Source organism: Poecilia formosa, unplaced genomic scaffold (genome assembly GCF_000485575.1).
Source record: "Poecilia formosa unplaced genomic scaffold, Poecilia_formosa-5.1.2 Scaffold175, whole genome shotgun sequence".
Classification (NCBI taxonomy): Eukaryota; Metazoa; Chordata; class Actinopteri; order Cyprinodontiformes; family Poeciliidae; genus Poecilia; species Poecilia formosa.
Window position 1 is genome coordinate 278,040 of NW_006800114.1, and position 18,191 is coordinate 296,230.

The 18,191-nt window shown below is 39.6% G+C and overlaps 3 protein-coding genes across 4 annotated transcripts; all 3 read left to right on the forward strand.

The window, feature by feature from the left end:
- The first annotated feature begins 145 nt into the window (after window positions 1–145).
- nop58 (NOP58 ribonucleoprotein homolog (yeast)) lies at window positions 146–11,800 on the forward strand. 2 transcript variants are annotated; one of them, XM_016678221.1, is made up of 17 exons: window positions 146–325; window positions 1,266–1,342; window positions 1,443–1,495; window positions 1,811–1,935; window positions 2,013–2,149; window positions 2,364–2,428; window positions 2,976–3,110; window positions 3,196–3,341; window positions 3,529–3,655; window positions 4,282–4,445; window positions 4,813–4,947; window positions 5,031–5,092; window positions 5,182–5,333; window positions 5,419–5,540; window positions 11,101–11,115; window positions 11,237–11,332; window positions 11,414–11,800. In XM_016678221.1, exons 1-17 carry the CDS (start codon window positions 281–283, stop codon window positions 11,471–11,473), a joined length of 1,716 nt encoding a protein of 571 aa, XP_016533707.1. In that variant the 5' UTR covers window positions 146–280; the 3' UTR covers window positions 11,474–11,800. The 2 variants fall into 2 exon arrangements, with proteins under 2 accessions (XP_016533707.1, XP_007565433.1); XM_007565371.2 differs by lacking the exons at window positions 11,101–11,115; window positions 11,237–11,332; window positions 11,414–11,800 and adding an exon at window positions 5,621–6,007 and having other exon boundaries at window positions 281–325.
- LOC103147222 (ribosome biogenesis protein wdr12-like) lies at window positions 6,856–10,488 on the forward strand. Its single transcript, XM_007565453.2, has 10 exons — window positions 6,856–7,060; window positions 7,358–7,452; window positions 7,974–8,068; window positions 8,154–8,260; window positions 8,350–8,465; window positions 8,546–8,700; window positions 8,782–8,913; window positions 8,992–9,132; window positions 10,117–10,222; window positions 10,322–10,488. The coding sequence occupies exons 1-10, from the start codon at window positions 7,020–7,022 to the stop codon at window positions 10,471–10,473; spliced, it is 1,140 nt and encodes a 379-aa protein (XP_007565515.1). The 5' UTR covers window positions 6,856–7,019; the 3' UTR covers window positions 10,474–10,488.
- An 847-nt stretch (window positions 11,801–12,647) lies between the features above and the next one.
- On the forward strand, window positions 12,648–17,558 carry wdr12 (WD repeat domain 12). The gene is made up of 12 exons (XM_007565372.2): window positions 12,648–12,853; window positions 13,151–13,245; window positions 13,767–13,861; window positions 13,947–14,053; window positions 14,143–14,258; window positions 14,339–14,493; window positions 14,575–14,706; window positions 14,785–14,925; window positions 15,910–16,015; window positions 16,115–16,247; window positions 17,058–17,130; window positions 17,230–17,558. The coding sequence occupies exons 1-12, from the start codon at window positions 12,813–12,815 to the stop codon at window positions 17,305–17,307; spliced, it is 1,272 nt and encodes a 423-aa protein (XP_007565434.1). The 5' UTR covers window positions 12,648–12,812; the 3' UTR covers window positions 17,308–17,558.
- The last annotated feature ends 633 nt before the right edge of the window (window positions 17,559–18,191 follow it).

Here is an 18,191-nt window from a genome sequence, read left to right on the forward strand (position 1 = left end):
TTTTATATCCAAAGATCCAAATATGGTTAATAGTGATTAATAATGTTAATAATAATAATAATATTTGCAAAGGAGCGCTTCTAAAATGGATCTGAAAGTGATATGCTAAATCGGGTATTTTCAGCCCATGTGAGCGGATCTGGCAACCCATCAGTTTCCTTTCGCCGACCTCTTTCTGCACCGCGTGTGGAGGAACGAAGCAGTGTGCGGTGAAGCTAAACTTCAACGCTCTCCTTACCGGGGAGCCTCCTAACAGACATACAGGACTAATTTTAAAAAGATGTTAGTGCTATTCGAGACCGCTGCTGGCTACGCCATCTTTAAAGTAAGTGTAGAACTTTTTTCACAATTATTTAAAAGCGTCATTCAGATTTTGATACTTTTTGCATGCGAAGTTAGCATGCAAAAATTAGCTCCGATTAGCAACGTAACTCGGAAACTGTAACTGGTTGGGATTTACATTTTGCAGCAGCGCGTGACAAAATGCAGTTAAAGTAGTAAATGTGCTGGTCGTGTTGGGGGATGCTACATTGTATTTTTACGTATCGTGTTAATGTTTGTCTAAGCTATGCTAACAGAGCTAGCATTGCGACGGGCCTGTAACCACGTGTGAACATGGAGCCTCATCTGCCTGTTTATTTCAATGGCTCAACATGGGGGGCAATTTTAAAGCTTTTTCGGCCAGAACAAATCAATCTGCTTTTGGTTGTGATAGAATTACATACAGTGTCAAGAAGTGTATATTCCTCTTTTGATCATTACTTAATGTATTAGGAGTCTTAAGTCAAAAGCTAAGAAGCTCTTATAAAAGGGGACATGTAATTTTTAAAACTACATTAACAATGATCCAGACTTGCTTCAAATCAGTCTGCTTCATGTAAAAAACACAAAAACAAACAAACAAAAAAATACACTTTCTAATTCAAATGTTATTTGTTGTAAGGGTTTCCCGATACAACTTTTTCACTTCCCATACAATAACAATATTGCCTCGTTGAGTATTGGCCAATATCAATATTGACCTGATACATGTCAGTGTGAATCCTAAATATTTTTATAACTTATTTTGTAGTGTGGAATGTTAAAAAATATCTTAATCAAATGATCTTACTAAACGGGGAACAATAGTAAATAACACAAGGTATGAGAACAACTGACCCATTTATTATTAATCAATGTGCAGGACAGGAGTGCTGCTGAATAGAAATGCTGAAGTAGAGTGCAAAGTTAGTAGATCTCATGTTTCTGGTTACCATGTCTTTTAGGTCCTCGATGAATCCAAGCTGCAGCAGGTGGACAGCCTGTACAAGGAGTTTGAAACTCCTGAGAAAGCCAACAAAATGTAAAGTTCAGACATTGTACATCCTGTAAACCAGTCAATGGGTTGCCATTCAACAAAACCTGACATCAGTTGTTTTTTTTTTGTCGTTTTCTTCCTCCAGACTGAAACTGAAGCACTTTGAGAAGTTCCAGGACACAACAGAGGCCTTAGCAGGTACTGCATTGTTCTCCTTTATGCTTTTTGACATGCAGTCTGGTCTGTGATGTATGTCTGTGGCTGATGGAAACATGAGGTATCCCACACAATCGTCACTACCACTGAGACCATAACATCCTCAATGCCTCAGATTTTTTATTCAGCAACATACAATTTTAAGTTTCAGAGTTTTTACCTAATTAAAGTTAAGAGTGACTAAAATGTAAGCTGATACCGATATCCGATATTATTTCAGTTGTAACCAGTAAAGTTTTATTTTTGCTTCTTTTGCCCGTGCATGTAGTAACTGTTCTTCTCACCTTTGTTGCTAAGCTGCCACCGCCCTTGTTGAGGGAAAACTCGGCAAGAGTCTGAAGAAGGTTCTGAAGAAAGTTGTCGCCAAAGAAGCTCATGAACAGCTCGCCATTAGCGACGCGAAACTGGGCGGAGTCATTAAAGTGAGTACACAGCAATTTGCAACAGAAACCGTTATGGCAGGAGGAGTAGATTGAGTCTGACGGTGTGTTTTCCTCAGGAAAAGCTGGACCTGAGCTGTGTCCACAGCCCCGCCGTGGCCGAGCTCATGAGGTGCATCCGCAGCCAGATGGAGGCCCTGATCTCCGGACTTCCTCCCAGGGAGATCAGCGCCATGTCGCTGGGCTTGGCTCACAGGTCGGTAGCTCGCAGGCTGAGGGAGTTGGGGAAGCGGCTGCTGCCAGTGATTACATTTTGCTGTCTGAAAATATCCGTGTGGATTTTCCTCAGCATTCGTCACTACCACTGAGGCTCTTTGGTCTTTATTTATTTTTTTGATCTCGATTAACAGAAAACAGTGCTTGTGAATTAACTAGATTTTATTGTTTTTTTTCCCCCCATCTGTTTTCAGTTTGTCCCGTTATAAGCTCAAGTTCAGCCCCGACAAAGTGGACACAATGATTGTGCAGGCCATCTGTAAGTGTGTAGTTTATATACATATATATGAAACATTTCGTATTTGACTATTTTATTGAGATTTTTGTAATCAACCAAGTAGTGCATAATAGTAAAATGGAAGAATATAAATAAGCCTGGTGCAATAAGCACTTAATTGCATGACAAATTAAAATGAGCTCAGTAATTTCCATTCTGATGAGTAATAGTTTTTGAAGGACACTTTTTTTTTTACTGATTGTCTTCCAGGTGCAGTGTGGAGTGTTGGATGCAAAAGTAAAGCTAATTGAGGTCAAACTTGCATCATAGTAGTTAAGAATAGGGGTGCCTTGATTTATCGGCCAACCGATTTCCTTAATTTTGGGACATTTGGGATTGGCATATATTAATAAGCATTAGGTAATTGTATATAAAGTAGAATCTGTTTGTGATTGGCCTATTCTGTATGTGCAGAGCTTGTAGCCCAGAACTACATTTTGCTGTAGATGTTTTACCACTCATCAAGAATTGTTGTGCGTGTTAGTGATGTGAGTTGGGCTATTTATTTTTTATTTTTCTTCGTCGCCAGCTCTTCTGGATGACCTGGACAAGGAGCTGAACAACTACAACATGCGCTGCAGGGAGTGGTACGGCTGGCACTTCCCTGAGCTGGGGAAGGTCGTCACAGACAACCTGGCCTACTGCAAAACCGTCCGCAAAGTCGGTAAGCTTCATTCGGAGTGGGGGAAAAAACAAAGATTGCTTTTCTTTTAGGAAATGTCGATTTTTAAAACTCTTTGTCTTTGCAGGTGACCGCACCAACGTGGCCACTACCGATCTGTCGGAGATCCTCCCGGAGGAGATTGAAGCTGAGGTCAAGCTAGCAGCCGAGATCTCCATGGGAACAGAAGTGTCGGAGCAGGACATTGGCAACATCCGGCACCTGTGCGATCAGGTACAGGTCTTTCGTAAAAGCGCTAGCACGTTTGAGAGCGGCTGTGATGATGACGCTGACAGTCGTCTTCATCCTGAAACTTTCGGTGTGGGTAGGTCACTACCTCCTCTGAACAGCTGCAGGTCAACGCGAGGCGTCCGGCTGGCCTAGTGCATGTCTATAACATGGATCTGTTGTTTCCTCTCAGGTCATCGAGATCTCAGAGTACCGCGCTCAGCTCTACGACTACCTGAAGAACAGAATGATGGCTATCGCCCCGAATCTGACGGTGATGGTGGGCGAGCTGGTCGGCGCGCGCCTCATCTCCCATGCTGGTCAGTGTAAAGGAAAAAAAAAAGAATCAGTTCTTTGTCACTTTCCACAAGTGTGCACAAAACTTTACTGATATTTTGCCAATGTAAAAAAAAAAAAACCCAACAATTTCGCAATTTCTCATTAATTTATAAAAAACATGGCATACTATTCTCCTACTACCACTTCCGGTCTTCTTCTTTTTCGCCAGTAGTAACATCTGTTTGTCGATCACATGATTTGTCTGATACAAACATTTTTTTGTCATTTCAATTTGTGCAATCATGTTCAGTGGAAACGCAGCTATTGTCAAAAAATGATCATCACTGTATCTGGCCTTCTATTACTGTTCATCTATTTGTTGTTGGGTTTTTTTGTCATAAATGAATGAATTCATAGTAAATTTATTCAGTAAAAATGGACCAGAAAATACTGCTCTGGGAAAACAGTGACATGAGCGAAGCAACCGTGTATTTAAAGCGACAGCAGTGATGATGATGACAGGATGTCGTTTTGCTGAATGCATGTGATGGTTTTAAGTCACTACCTCATCTGAGCTGTCATTAGGAGTCCCTGCAAACAGATTCTGACCAGAAAGATGTTCTTCATCCTCTAATTTTTATTTATTTATGTTTTTCTTTGTGCTAAGGTTCCCTTCTCAACCTGGCAAAGCACCCGGCCTCCACAGTGCAGATCCTCGGAGCCGAGAAGGCCCTGTTCAGAGCACTGAAGACCCGTAAAGACACTCCCAAGTATGGGCTCATCTATCACGCCTCTTTGGTGGGTCAGACTACGGCTAAGAACAAAGGAAAGGTGAGTTCAGGACACCTGTCGCAATAAAGCAAAAATTATTTATCAAAATGATAGTGATAATTTGCGCAAATTGTTGAAAAGTCACCATTTAGAGAAGTACTGCAAACAATTGACACCCAGTACAAAGTAGATAGTTTGCACTACCTTCCCCTTGTGCCTGTTCTCCCTGTCTAAGCTGAATTATTTTTTCAAATGCAATTTTGGTTAGAGATTTCATCATCAATTTAGTTAGTTTTGTTCATTTTGTATAGTTCAATTCAAATTTCAAAAATACTTTAATGATCCCAAAAGGAATTAAAAAAAAGAAAAAGAAAAGTCTCAAAATGACATCACTAAATCAAATGCTCTCCTGTCGCGTTATGTCCAGATTTCCCGAATGCTGGCGGCTAAAACAGCGCTGGCTATCCGATACGACGCACTTGGCGAGGACACGAACGCAGAAATGGGAGCAGAGAACCGGGCCAAGCTGGAGGCCAGACTACGACAGCTGGAGGACAGAGGAGTAAGAGTCCGAAGATCGATTCTGACCCGCTTTTTTTGTCCTCCTTTGTTTGCCTTTAACTCCCGATTTCTTTCCCGCCACAGATCCGAAGAATCAGCGGAACAGGCAAAGCAATGGCAAAGGCAGACAAATACCAGCACAAGAGGTGAGGAGCAACTTGTTCCTGCTTTTTGGGAGTTTTCTTTTTTTTCCCAAGTGGGATTATTAAATGCGTTTTTATTTCTTCCAACTCAGTGAGGTGAAAATCTATGATCCATCCGGCGACTCGACAATTCCGTCCACCTCGAAAAAGAGGAAATTTGAGGAAGTCGAGGGGGAGAAGAGTGAACAGGACCCTGTACCTGTAACCAAGTTCAAAAAGCCCAAAAAGGAACCGGTAGCAGAAGGTGTGTGTATTTCAAAAGAAAAAAACTCTTCCAAATACGTTCAGGAATCCACGATGCTCAAAAACGTCCCCGTCTTGTTTTCTAGAGCAAGAGGCCGAAACGGCAGCAGAGTCTCCCAAGAAAAAGAAGAAGAAGAAGGAAAAGAAGGCAGAGGAGGAACCTGAGGAGCCAAAGGAAGAAGATGAGGAGATACCAATCAGTGAGGAGGTAAACTTCACATATTGAATCAAATTTTTTATAGTTTTAATTAATAATTTTTTTTAACTGTTCTCGTCTTTGCTTTTCAGCCAACAGAAAAGAAGAAAAAGAAGAAAAAAAAGAAGGTGAAGGAGGAAGAGGATGAATGAAGAGTTAGCATAGTGTATATACTTTATTTTAGCTTTTCTTTCTTTTAGCTTTTCTTTCTTTATACATTTGTGTCAAACATTTTTATCCTCAAAAAGGCACAGCAGTATTATGGTGCCTATTCCCTGGCATGAAAGACGAATGTGAAATTCGGCAGATCTCATTTTATGGATGAGAGAGAGCGTCGCTCCAGTCATGGCTGAAATCTCACAGAGTTTCTAATGTTTCTTTTTTGTCCGTTTAATTTAGCTGTTTTCATGTTGAGACGTCTGTATGAAATGAGATCAAATGTGAATGACGAGACAAATAAATGGAGATTTCTCATTTGAGTCATGACTGTTTTCTGTTTCATAAAAATCTAAACTTGTGCCCTAATTAAAAAAACTTACGTAATTTCTCAAAATTTCCCTGAAGCCATCGTTTAGATGTCAAAACTACAGATTTCTACATTGAAAGTCTTGTAATTGAATGACTGAATAATAAGCATTATCCATCAGGATGAAACAGGGTAGTTTTGATTTAGTCAGAGGTCAAAAGAGTTTACTGTACGCATATGAACTGGAATAAAGTTAAACAGATTGTAGGCAATGCTCTTCAATTGCTGACTGTGTTCTATGACTATTTTCGTGTTTTTATAATATAAACCACATTGCTGTGGTTAACCACATTGTCTTGCTGCTGAATTGTGGTATGTAAATAAACATGATTGATTGGATAAATATTCAAGTCAGTGTTAATTAGTCATCGTCATTTATTCTTAATGCTTGATGGCAGTGGTTACAGGCAATGGTAAATTAAGTTATTAGCATTAGGGCTAGTAATGCTAGCTTTTTTTGTCTTTCTAAATTAAATCTCCGTTTAAAAACAACCTTTTAATTCACTCGGGTTATCTTTTTTTATGATTGAAATTAGCTTAATAGTATGAAGCATTCAAATGTGATAAAAGTTAAATTATAATGAAGTATTTTATTAAACATATATATTTTTTTTTATTTATTTAATATGAAGAAGAAGAGACCTCACAGTCACTTAGCTTCTATTAAAACTTTCGGAACAAGTGCTATGGATGAAGGTTTGAAAATGCCACTCATAAAATGGCGCTGAAGTTGCCGTAGAATTCATTTGCGCGTGCGTCAATGGGGTAGCGCTCAGCAACCAGTCATGATCAGGCGATCAACGAGTCGCCGAACTCGATCGGTTTTCGACTTGAAAGTCTTCCCAGACAGCACATGGCGACACTGCATGAGAATTGCATATGTTATGAAGTGAAGCGGAATAGTTTTATGACAGTTTGCTAATTTCTGGGATATATATATACATTTTTGTCTTACACAAGTCAAAATGTCGCAGTTACAGGCGAGGTTCTTCACAGAAGACCAAAGGTGAGACTGTAAACAGAGACGCAGTAACAACGCTTTAAGCTAACTGAGCAGCTAGTTCGTGAAGCTAAACTGTAGTAGAGTCAAATTTATTTAATCTTTGCGGTTGAGTTCTGTTGTTAACTTAGTACTAAAGTGCACGTGGTCCGTAATTTTAGCAAGCTATTTATAATAAACGTAAAGTTAGGACTAGCTGCTGTCATTATTTACCTTTTAATTTAATAGCACTGAAACAGGCTGATCTCTCTCTCTCTCTCTCTCTCTCTCTCTCTCTCTCTCTCTCTCTGTGTATGTGTGTAGGTATGTTGTAGATGACGTCCCTTTCTCCATCCCAGCTGCCTCTGAAGTCCAGGATCTTAGCAACGTTATCAACAAGCTCCTGGAAGCAAAGCATGGTAAAGTGACAGAAAACATAAACAATTCAAATTATGCTACCATGAGCATAGCTGCTTTTACCCAAGAAAACTGGCACATATCTTATAAAATAAAAAATATTTATTTTCCGTAATTGCATGAAACAGCAGTCGTAGCCTCACAAAGATGAATACTGTTCTAGAAAAATACTCTTGAACATAACGATGCCTCCAGGGAACAAATAGTGGAGAAAATGTAAACATTCCTGACAATACTGTAAATTAATGTGGCTTTTAAATGCCATTAATTGGAATTGATCATGATAATGAATCTAAATTGTTAGGATAAGCCTTCAAATTATTTTTTGCAATACTATGAAACAATATTCTCAATTTACATTTAAGTAACCTTCCATACCAAGACATAAGGAAAAACTTTTGCAAACTATCCAGTTACTTGTTGCAATATTGCTGATTTAAAAAGAAAATCCACAAAAACTGGCTATAAATTCAAGATATAACCGCGGTTCATTTGTTACAGTATTTTGTGCTTGCTCCAACAGCATCTCACAGTAGAGTGGAGTTTGACTTCCTGGTCAAGGGTCAATTCCTGCGAACCCAGCTGGCCACTCACATGGAGACAGAGGGAATATCAACAGTAAGACCGGCCTGAACTTTCTTTAACTTTTAACTTTAACTGTTCTAAAACCCAGTAGAGCTGAGTGTTCCCGTCTGTGTTTCAGGAAGATGTAGTGGAGATAGAGTACGTGCAGCGGATCACGGCGCCAGAGCCGGAGGAGTGCATCATGCATGACGACTGGATCAGCTCCGTGGAGGCGGACAGCGAGTGGTAAACGTTTCCTGCTTTGGTTTGGCAAATGTCACTTATTCCCTTTAACAAAGCTCCAGTTTTGTTAAATATTCCCCCCTGTTTTCCAGGATCCTAACAGGATCGTATGATAAGACAGCCAGGATATGGTCTTTGGAAGGGAAGGCGGTGACGACAGTGGCTGGACACTCTGATGTGGTGAAGGATGTTGCCTGGGTCAAAAGAGGTCAGCTTGCTTAGACCTTTACATCCCAGTTTGTAGGTTCTTTTTTTTTTTTTTACTTAAAGTTGTGTTTTGCTGTACAGACGGCCTGACGTCCTTGCTCCTGACTGCATCTCTGGACCAGACCGTCCTGCTGTGGGAGTGGAACTCTGAGAGGAACCAGGTGAAAGCCAGACACTGTTGCCGCGGACACACAGGAAGCGTCGACGCCATTTCCACAGACCCCACAGGCTCTAAGGTCAATATTTAAAGCGTTAGTTAGCGTTTTATTTTTGAATCGAAAAGCTCAGATTAAAAGCGTTTTCTCCATTTCCTCCAGTTCTGCAGCGGCTCCTGGGACAAAATGTTGAAGATCTGGTCGGCGGTGCCCACGGAGGAGGCGGACGAGGTGGAGGAGTCCGCTGACCGGCCCAGGAAGAAACAGAAGACGCAGCAGCTCGGCCTGACCAGGGTGCGCACAGAACCCGACCTGGAAGAGCTTAAAACCGCACCTCCAGCTTCTGACTCGTGTTTTCCTTCTCCAACACAGACTCCCTTGATGACGTTGTCCGGACACAACGAGGCGGTGTCCTCCGTCTTGTGGTGTGACAGCGAGGAAGTGTGCAGTGCATCCTGGGACCACACCATCCGACTATGGGACGTGGAAGCTGGAGTCATGAAGACCACGCTGGTAAGAAGAGCAGTGTTTCATGCCACTATTCTCAACTAGTAGTCCCCACCCAAGTGAGCCAGCTACAGCTGCAGTTTTTCTTGAAATTTTAACATATTAAATTTAAATGTTGTTAAATTTTAAAATGATCAAGAAGAAATTTCAGAGTTTTTTTCTAGCAAATTTTTGACTGAAAATTAAATCTCAGAAAATTTTGAGGGGGAAAAAAACGTGGGAATTTCCAAGTTTGAAAAGTCAAAAATTTCCTTGAACAAAACTTTGAGATTAAAGTTTTGTTTAACTTTAATCTCAAAGTTTTCTGTAATTTTTCTAGAATGAAAAATGAAGGAAATTTCTTAGTTTGAAAAAGAATTTCTCAAAGATTTCTGAGATGAATCTCAACTTGTTTTCTGTCAAATTTTGGAAACCAACACATTTTCAAACTCAATGGAAGTTTTATTTGAGAAAAAAAAACGTGGAAATTTCTGAGTTTGATGAGTTGAAAAATTTGTAAGGAAAAAAAAAGTTTTGTGATTCAATCTCACAAATTTCCTTCTTCGTTCCAGAAAATGTTAACTTTTAGGTGAAAATGTACACTTCCTCTTTTTTTTTCCATCTGTAGTGGCCCTAATCGTAAATTTTCCTTTATGATGAGTGAAGTATATTTGAATTTAATTAAACTGAATTGAAAAATCGTTCAACATCTGATTGGTAGATTTTAATTGGATTTAGAAGTGGGCCAAAACCTTGCTTTTTTTTTTTGTTTTTTTTCTCCACCGCTTTTAGAAAAATGGACTTCCTGCTAATTGGTTCTTTGAGTTGTTCCCTAGCATAATAATATCCCAATAAAATATGTTGAAGATTATTATAATGCCAACCAATGCTGAAATGATGAGCACTTTGATGCCACATATAAATGTGTGGGAGTGGTTTTGTAGATGCATCTGTTTACTAGTAAATTTCTGTCATGTTTCCCACAATGCATTCTGTTTTGTTCCCCCCCAGTCGGGCAGTAAAGTGTTCAACTGCATCTCCTACTCTCCTCTGTGTCGACGGCTGGCCTCAGCCAGCACCGACAGACACATCAGACTCTGGGACCCTCGCACCAAAGGTACCAACTGAGCTTAAATTATCAGGAAAAAAAAGTTTTACAAACAACCCCTCTTCTTTTCTACTTTCTCATGTCATTTCTGCAACTTCTGCTCATCAGACGGAACGCTGGTGCTGTTGTCTCTGACGTCCCACACCGGCTGGGTCACCGCAGTCAAGTGGGCGCCTTCCCATGAGCACCAGCTCATCTCCGGTTCCCTGGACAACCTGGTCAAACTGTGGGACACCAGGAGGTACGCAGATACAAAGTAGTTGAAACTCTGAAAATCATGATGAAATTAGATGTTTGAAACTCGGTTGTTCATAATCACATTGATCCACCTTTTACTCTTGGGCACAAAAACTGTATTTTANCAAATGCTCTCCTGTCGCGTTATGTCCAGATTTCCCGAATGCTGGCGGCTAAAACAGCGCTGGCTATCCGATACGACGCACTTGGCGAGGACACGAACGCAGAAATGGGAGCAGAGAACCGGGCCAAGCTGGAGGCCAGACTACGACAGCTGGAGGACAGAGGAGTAAGAGTCCGAAGATCGATTCTGACCCGCTTTTTTTGTCCTCCTTTGTTTGCCTTTAACTCCCGATTTCTTTCCCGCCACAGATCCGAAGAATCAGCGGAACAGGCAAAGCAATGGCAAAGGCAGACAAATACCAGCACAAGAGGTGAGGAGCAACTTGTTCCTGCTTTTTGGGAGTTTTCTTTTTTTTCCCAAGTGGGATTATTAAATGCGTTTTTATTTCTTCCAACTCAGTGAGGTGAAAATCTATGATCCATCCGGCGACTCGACAATTCCGTCCACCTCGAAAAAGAGGAAATTTGAGGAAGTCGAGGGGGAGAAGAGTGAACAGGACCCTGTACCTGTAACCAAGTTCAAAAAGCCCAAAAAGGAACCGGTAGCAGAAGGTGTGTGTATTTCAAAAGAAAAAAACTCTTCCAAATACGTTCAGGAATCCACGATGCTCAAAAACGTCCCCGTCTTGTTTTCTAGAGCAAGAGGCCGAAACGGCAGCAGAGTCTCCCAAGAAAAAGAAGAAGAAGAAGGAAAAGAAGGCAGAGGAGGAACCTGAGGAGCCAAAGGAAGAAGATGAGGAGATACCAATCAGTGAGGAGGTAAACTTCACATATTGAATCAAATTTTTTATAGTTTTAATTAATAATTTTTTTTTAACTGTTCTCGTCTTTGCTTTTCAGCCAACAGAAAAGAAGAAAAAGAAGAAAAAAAAGAAGGTGAAGGAGGAAGAGGATGAATGAAGAGTTAGCATAGTGTATATACTTTATTTTAGCTTTTCTTTCTTTTAGCTTTTCTTTCTTTATACATTTGTGTCAAACATTTTTATCCTCAAAAAGGCACAGCAGTATTATGGTGCCTATTCCCTGGCATGAAAGACGAATGTGAAATTCGGCAGATCTCATTTTATGGATGAGAGAGAGCGTCGCTCCAGTCATGGCTGAAATCTCACAGAGTTTCTAATGTTTCTTTTTTGTCCGTTTAATTTAGCTGTTTTCATGTTGAGACGTCTGTATGAAATGAGATCAAATGTGAATGACGAGACAAATAAATGGAGATTTCTCATTTGAGTCATGACTGTTTTCTGTTTCATAAAAATCTAAACTTGTGCCCTAATTAAAAAAACTTACGTAATTTCTCAAAATTTCCCTGAAGCCATCGTTTAGATGTCAAAACTACAGATTTCTACATTGAAAGTCTTGTAATTGAATGACTGAATAATAAGCATTATCCATCAGGATGAAACAGGGTAGTTTTGATTTAGTCAGAGGTCAAAAGAGTTTACTGTACGCATATGAACTGGAATAAAGTTAAACAGATTGTAGGCAATGCTCTTCAATTGCTGACTGTGTTCTATGACTATTTTCGTGTTTTTATAATATAAACCACATTGCTGTGGTTAACCACATTGTCTTGCTGCTGAATTGTGGTATGTAAATAAACATGATTGATTGGATAAATATTCAAGTCAGTGTTAATTAGTCATCGTCATTTATTCTTAATGCTTGATGGCAGTGGTTACAGGCAATGGTAAATTAAGTTATTAGCATTAGGGCTAGTAATGCTAGCTTTTTTTGTCTTTCTAAATTAAATCTCCGTTTAAAAACAACCTTTTAATTCACTCGGGTTATCTTTTTTTATGATTGAAATTAGCTTAATAGTATGAAGCATTCAAATGTGATAAAAGTTAAATTATAATGAAGTATTTTATTAAACATATATATTTTTTTTTATTTATTTAATATGAAGAAGAAGAGACCTCACAGTCACTTAGCTTCTATTAAAACTTTCGGAACAAGTGCTATGGATGAAGGTTTGAAAATGCCACTCATAAAATGGCGCTGAAGTTGCCGTAGAATTCATTTGCGCGTGCGTCAATGGGGTAGCGCTCAGCAACCAGTCATGATCAGGCGATCAACGAGTCGCCGAACTCGATCGGTTTTCGACTTGAAAGTCTTCCCAGACAGCACATGGCGACACTGCATGAGAATTGCATATGTTATGAAGTGAAGCGGAATAGTTTTATGACAGTTTGCTAATTTCTGGGATATATATATACATTTTTGTCTTACACAAGTCAAAATGTCGCAGTTACAGGCGAGGTTCTTCACAGAAGACCAAAGGTGAGACTGTAAACAGAGACGCAGTAACAACGCTTTAAGCTAACTGAGCAGCTAGTTCGTGAAGCTAAACTGTAGTAGAGTCAAATTTATTTAATCTTTGCGGTTGAGTTCTGTTGTTAACTTAGTACTAAAGTGCACGTGGTCCGTAATTTTAGCAAGCTATTTATAATAAACGTAAAGTTAGGACTAGCTGCTGTCATTATTTACCTTTTAATTTAATAGCACTGAAACAGGCTGATCTCTCTCTCTCTCTCTCTCTCTCTCTCTCTCTCTCTCTCTCTCTGTGTATGTGTGTAGGTATGTTGTAGATGACGTCCCTTTCTCCATCCCAGCTGCCTCTGAAGTCCAGGATCTTAGCAACGTTATCAACAAGCTCCTGGAAGCAAAGCATGGTAAAGTGACAGAAAACATAAACAATTCAAATTATGCTACCATGAGCATAGCTGCTTTTACCCAAGAAAACTGGCACATATCTTATAAAATAAAAAATATTTATTTTCCGTAATTGCATGAAACAGCAGTCGTAGCCTCACAAAGATGAATACTGTTCTAGAAAAATACTCTTGAACATAACGATGCCTCCAGGGAACAAATAGTGGAGAAAATGTAAACATTCCTGACAATACTGTAAATTAATGTGGCTTTTAAATGCCATTAATTGGAATTGATCATGATAATGAATCTAAATTGTTAGGATAAGCCTTCAAATTATTTTTTGCAATACTATGAAACAATATTCTCAATTTACATTTAAGTAACCTTCCATACCAAGACATAAGGAAAAACTTTTGCAAACTATCCAGTTACTTGTTGCAATATTGCTGATTTAAAAAGAAAATCCACAAAAACTGGCTATAAATTCAAGATATAACCGCGGTTCATTTGTTACAGTATTTTGTGCTTGCTCCAACAGCATCTCACAGTAGAGTGGAGTTTGACTTCCTGGTCAAGGGTCAATTCCTGCGAACCCAGCTGGCCACTCACATGGAGACAGAGGGAATATCAACAGTAAGACCGGCCTGAACTTTCTTTAACTTTTAACTTTAACTGTTCTAAAACCCAGTAGAGCTGAGTGTTCCCGTCTGTGTTTCAGGAAGATGTAGTGGAGATAGAGTACGTGCAGCGGATCACGGCGCCAGAGCCGGAGGAGTGCATCATGCATGACGACTGGATCAGCTCCGTGGAGGCGGACAGCGAGTGGTAAACGTTTCCTGCTTTGGTTTGGCAAATGTCACTTATTCCCTTTAACAAAGCTCCAGTTTTGTTAAATATTCCCCCCTGTTTTCCAGGATCCTAACAGGATCGTATGATAAGACAGCCAGGATATGGTCTTTGGAAGGGAAGGCGGTGACGACAGTGGCTGGACACTCTGATGTGGTGAAGGATGTTGCCTGGGTCAAAAGAGGTCAGCTTGCTTAGACCTTTACATCCCAGTTTGTAGGTTCTTTTTTTTTTTTTTACTTAAAGTTGTGTTTTGCTGTACAGACGGCCTGACGTCCTTGCTCCTGACTGCATCTCTGGACCAGACCGTCCTGCTGTGGGAGTGGAACTCTGAGAGGAACCAGGTGAAAGCCAGACACTGTTGCCGCGGACACACAGGAAGCGTCGACGCCATTTCCACAGACCCCACAGGCTCTAAGGTCAATATTTAAAGCGTTAGTTAGCGTTTTATTTTTGAATCGAAAAGCTCAGATTAAAAGCGTTTTCTCCATTTCCTCCAGTTCTGCAGCGGCTCCTGGGACAAAATGTTGAAGATCTGGTCGGCGGTGCCCACGGAGGAGGCGGACGAGGTGGAGGAGTCCGCTGACCGGCCCAGGAAGAAACAGAAGACGCAGCAGCTCGGCCTGACCAGGGTGCGCACAGAACCCGACCTGGAAGAGCTTAAAACCGCCCCTCCAGCTTCTGACTCGTGTTTTCCTTCTCCAACACAGACTCCCTTGATGACGTTGTCCGGACACAACGAGGCGGTGTCCTCCGTCTTGTGGTGTGACAGCGAGGAAGTGTGTAGTGCATCCTGGGACCACACCATCCGACTATGGGACGTGGAAGCTGGAGTCATGAAGACCACGCTGGTAAGAAGAGCAGTGTTTCATGCCACTATTCTCAACTAGTAGTCCCCACCCAAGTGAGCCAGCTACAGCTGCAATTTTTCTTGAAGTTTTAACATATTACATTTAAATGTTGTTAAATTTTAAAATGATCAAGAAGAAATTTCAGAGTTTTTTTCTAGCAAATTTTTGACTGAAAATTAAATCTCAGAAAATTTTGAGGGGGAAAAAAACGTGGGAATTTCCAAGTTTGAAAAGTCAAAAATTTCCTAGAACAAAACTTTGAGATTAAAGTTTTGTTTAACTTTAATCTCAAAGTTTTCTGTAATTTTTCTAGAATGAAAAATGAAGGAAATTTCTTAGTTTGAAAAAGAATTTCTCAAAGATTTCTGAGATGAATCTCAACTTGTTTTCTGTCAAATTTTGGAAACCAACACATTTTCAAACTCAATGGAAGTTTTATTTGAGAAAAAAAAACGTGGAAATTTCTGAGTTTGATGAGTTGAAAAATTTGTAAGGAAAAAAAAAGTTTTGTGATTCAATCTCACAAATTTCCTTCTTCGTTCCAGAAAATGTTAACTTTTAGGTGAAAATGTACACTTCCTCTTTTTTTTTCCATCTGTAGTGGCCCTAATCGTAAATTTTCCTTTATGATGAGTGAAGTATATTTGAATTTAATTAAACTGAATTGAAAAATCGTTCAACATCTGATTGGTAGATTTTAATTGGATTTAGAAGTGGGCCAAAACCTTGCTTTTTTTTTTTGTTTTTTTTCTCCACCGCTTTTAGAAAAATGGACTTCCTGCTAATTGGTTCTTTGAGTTGTTCCCTAGCATAATAATATCCCAATAAAATATGTTGAAGATTATTATAATGCCAACCAATGCTGAAATGATGAGCACTTTGATGCCACATATAAATGTGTGGGAGTGGTTTTGTAGATGCATCTGTTTACTAGTAAATTTCTGTCATGTTTCCCACAATGCATTCTGTTTTGTTCCCCCCCAGTCGGGCAGTAAAGTGTTCAACTGCATCTCCTACTCTCCTCTGTGTCGACGGCTGGCCTCAGCCAGCACCGACAGACACATCAGACTCTGGGACCCTCGCACCAAAGGTACCAACTGAGCTTAAATTATCAGGAAAAAAAAGTTTTACAAACAACCCCTCTTCTTTTCTACTTTCTCATGTCATTTCTGCAACTTCTGCTCATCAGACGGAACGCTGGTGCTGTTGTCTCTGACGTCCCACACCGGCTGGATCACCGCAGTCAAGTGGGCGCCTTCCCATGAGCACCAGCTCATCTCCGGTTCCCTGGACAACCTGGTCAAACTGTGGGACACCAGGAGGTACGCAGATACAAAGTAGTTGAAACTCTGAAAATCATGATGAAATTAGATGTTTGAAACTCGGTTGTTCATAATCACATTGATCCACCTTTTACTCTTGGGCACAAAAACTGTATTTTAAAGAGTGGGAAAGAATAATAAAAAATAAAAAAAATAATCATAAATATTAATTTCTGCAATTAAAATATTTCCTCCCTATTTATGCAAATGTGAAATAGAGAACAGATTTTTTTTAAGTTGTCAGCAATTTGGTAGACTTAAAGAATGTGAATATATATCATCACCTTATGGAAAACAATAAAACTTTGAATCAATTGTTAATATTAAAGAAAGGGGGAGGGATATATTTACATTAAAATCCAACTATGTTGTCAATTAAGAATTAAAGTGCATTTTTAATAAAAGGTGCACCTTTAACAAGAGATTAAACAAAACTAACAACCCAGAAGCCCCCAAAAAAGAGGAAAATCAAAGAAATCAGATGTTTTGTGGCTCGGTAATTATTCCAACTCATAATTTTTCTGTCACTTTATTCGCAAAATCGACAGTATGTGTGAGAGAATCCATCAATCTGCAAATGCAGATTACTCTGCATTTGCATAGTAATCTGATTGTTACCATGGTTACCTCAGCTCTTGTTGCAATCATTGTTACAGTTTCAATTTGGTGGATTTGATTTCCTCAAATCCACATGGAGTCAGAATTACACATAAAAGCTTAAAGAAAAGCATTCATTCACCTAAATCATTTACTGATTCCATAGTAGATAAAGCAGGACATTGCCTCATTCTGTGAACCGTTTCGTTTCAGCTGCAAGGCTCCGTTGTACGATCTGGCGGCTCACGAGGACAAAGTGTTTTGTGTGGACTGGACAGACAGCGGGGTGAGGCAAACCGTCACGATTCCTCATCAGCTCTCCTTGTAACTCGTCGCAAAACTTCATTTTCATTGGCCGAATCGTTGTTGTGCTTTTGTCTTTCAGCTGATGTTGAGCGGCGGCGCAGATAACAAGCTCTACACCTACAAATACTCGGCTGCTCAGACGGATGCAGGAGCGTAGGCAGACGGCGGCCATCTTGTTTTTGGATCCTGGTTGTTTTACGCAGATTTTCCTTCGATTTAAATGTCTCCCTGTAACCCAAACAGAGTATAAATTAATTTTTCTTCCTAAAACGTGTCAACTTTAATTCAAGTGCTTTGGTGGAAATTTTTAGATTTCAAAAGACAAGTAAACCTAACGTTATGTACAAGTGTTATCTACATGTATAAACAAAAGTATTTGTTATTAAAGTTTTTTTTTACCAAATGAAACCTTGGAAAATGTCGCATGCATTTGTATTTAATCCCCTTAGCAATTAATAATGCAAATACAAGCTCAAAAATCTGCTTTTTATATCTAGAAATATTCAATTTTGATCATTTTTCTTTGAAAAAATTATCAAGCTAAGTAAAGCTAGCTCGCTTCAGATAACATTCTCATACCATTGCCTGGATGGTGGGATGTGTGTAGAGCATTTTTATATTAAGGTTAAAAAAAGAAAGAAAGTAAAATTCTGGTCTGGTCATGCATTGTGACCTTAGTGGATGTAATGTCAAATGGTATGAAAATGTTACAATTCTCTTAAACCAAATTTTGGTGGTTGTAACATAAAAATGGAAAGCATTCAAGGAATATCTATGGTTTTGCTAAGGACTGTAATTTTATTATATACACAGAAAAAAATATGTAAAAAATAATTTAATCCCTAGGTCTATTAAGAAGGTTTATGCCAGTATTTCCTTTTAGGAAATGTCTCACCTCATGAACTTCCTCATGTTTCTTGTCTTGTGGATAAGCCTTTCCTGCTCAGACGGGTTTGACAACCGGGACTTGCCACTCTCCACCTTCCCATAACACTGGCATGTGCTATTTTATCTGCATTCAGACGTTTCCTTATTCATAAC

What these genes read in the sequence shown, in the direction of transcription:
- nop58 (XM_016678221.1), top strand. Translation starts at nt 281, where the DNA reads ATGTTAGTGCTATTCGAGACCGCTGCTGGCTACGCCATCTTTAAA. An exon ending in TCGCTGGGCTTGGCTCACAG is followed by an intron (nt 2,150 to 2,363) that starts GTCGGTAGCTCG and finishes ATCTGTTTTCAG; the next exon opens with TTTGTCCCGTTATAAGCTCA. An exon ending in GCGCCTCATCTCCCATGCTG is followed by an intron (nt 3,656 to 4,281) that starts GTCAGTGTAAAG and finishes CTTTGTGCTAAG; the next exon opens with GTTCCCTTCTCAACCTGGCA.
- wdr12 (XM_007565372.2), top strand. Translation starts at nt 12,813, where the DNA reads ATGTCGCAGTTACAGGCGAGGTTCTTCACAGAAGACCAAAG. An exon ending in AGACAGAGGGAATATCAACA is followed by an intron (nt 13,862 to 13,946) that starts GTAAGACCGGCC and finishes TCTGTGTTTCAG; the next exon opens with GAAGATGTAGTGGAGATAGA. An exon ending in CTGGGACCCTCGCACCAAAG is followed by an intron (nt 16,016 to 16,114) that starts GTACCAACTGAG and finishes TCTGCTCATCAG; the next exon opens with ACGGAACGCTGGTGCTGTTG.
- LOC103147222 (XM_007565453.2), top strand. Translation starts at nt 7,020, where the DNA reads ATGTCGCAGTTACAGGCGAGGTTCTTCACAGAAGACCAAAG. An exon ending in GCTCCTGGAAGCAAAGCATG is followed by an intron (nt 7,453 to 7,973) that starts GTAAAGTGACAG and finishes TTGCTCCAACAG; the next exon opens with CATCTCACAGTAGAGTGGAG. An exon ending in CTGGGACCCTCGCACCAAAG is followed by an intron (nt 10,223 to 10,321) that starts GTACCAACTGAG and finishes TCTGCTCATCAG; the next exon opens with ACGGAACGCTGGTGCTGTTG.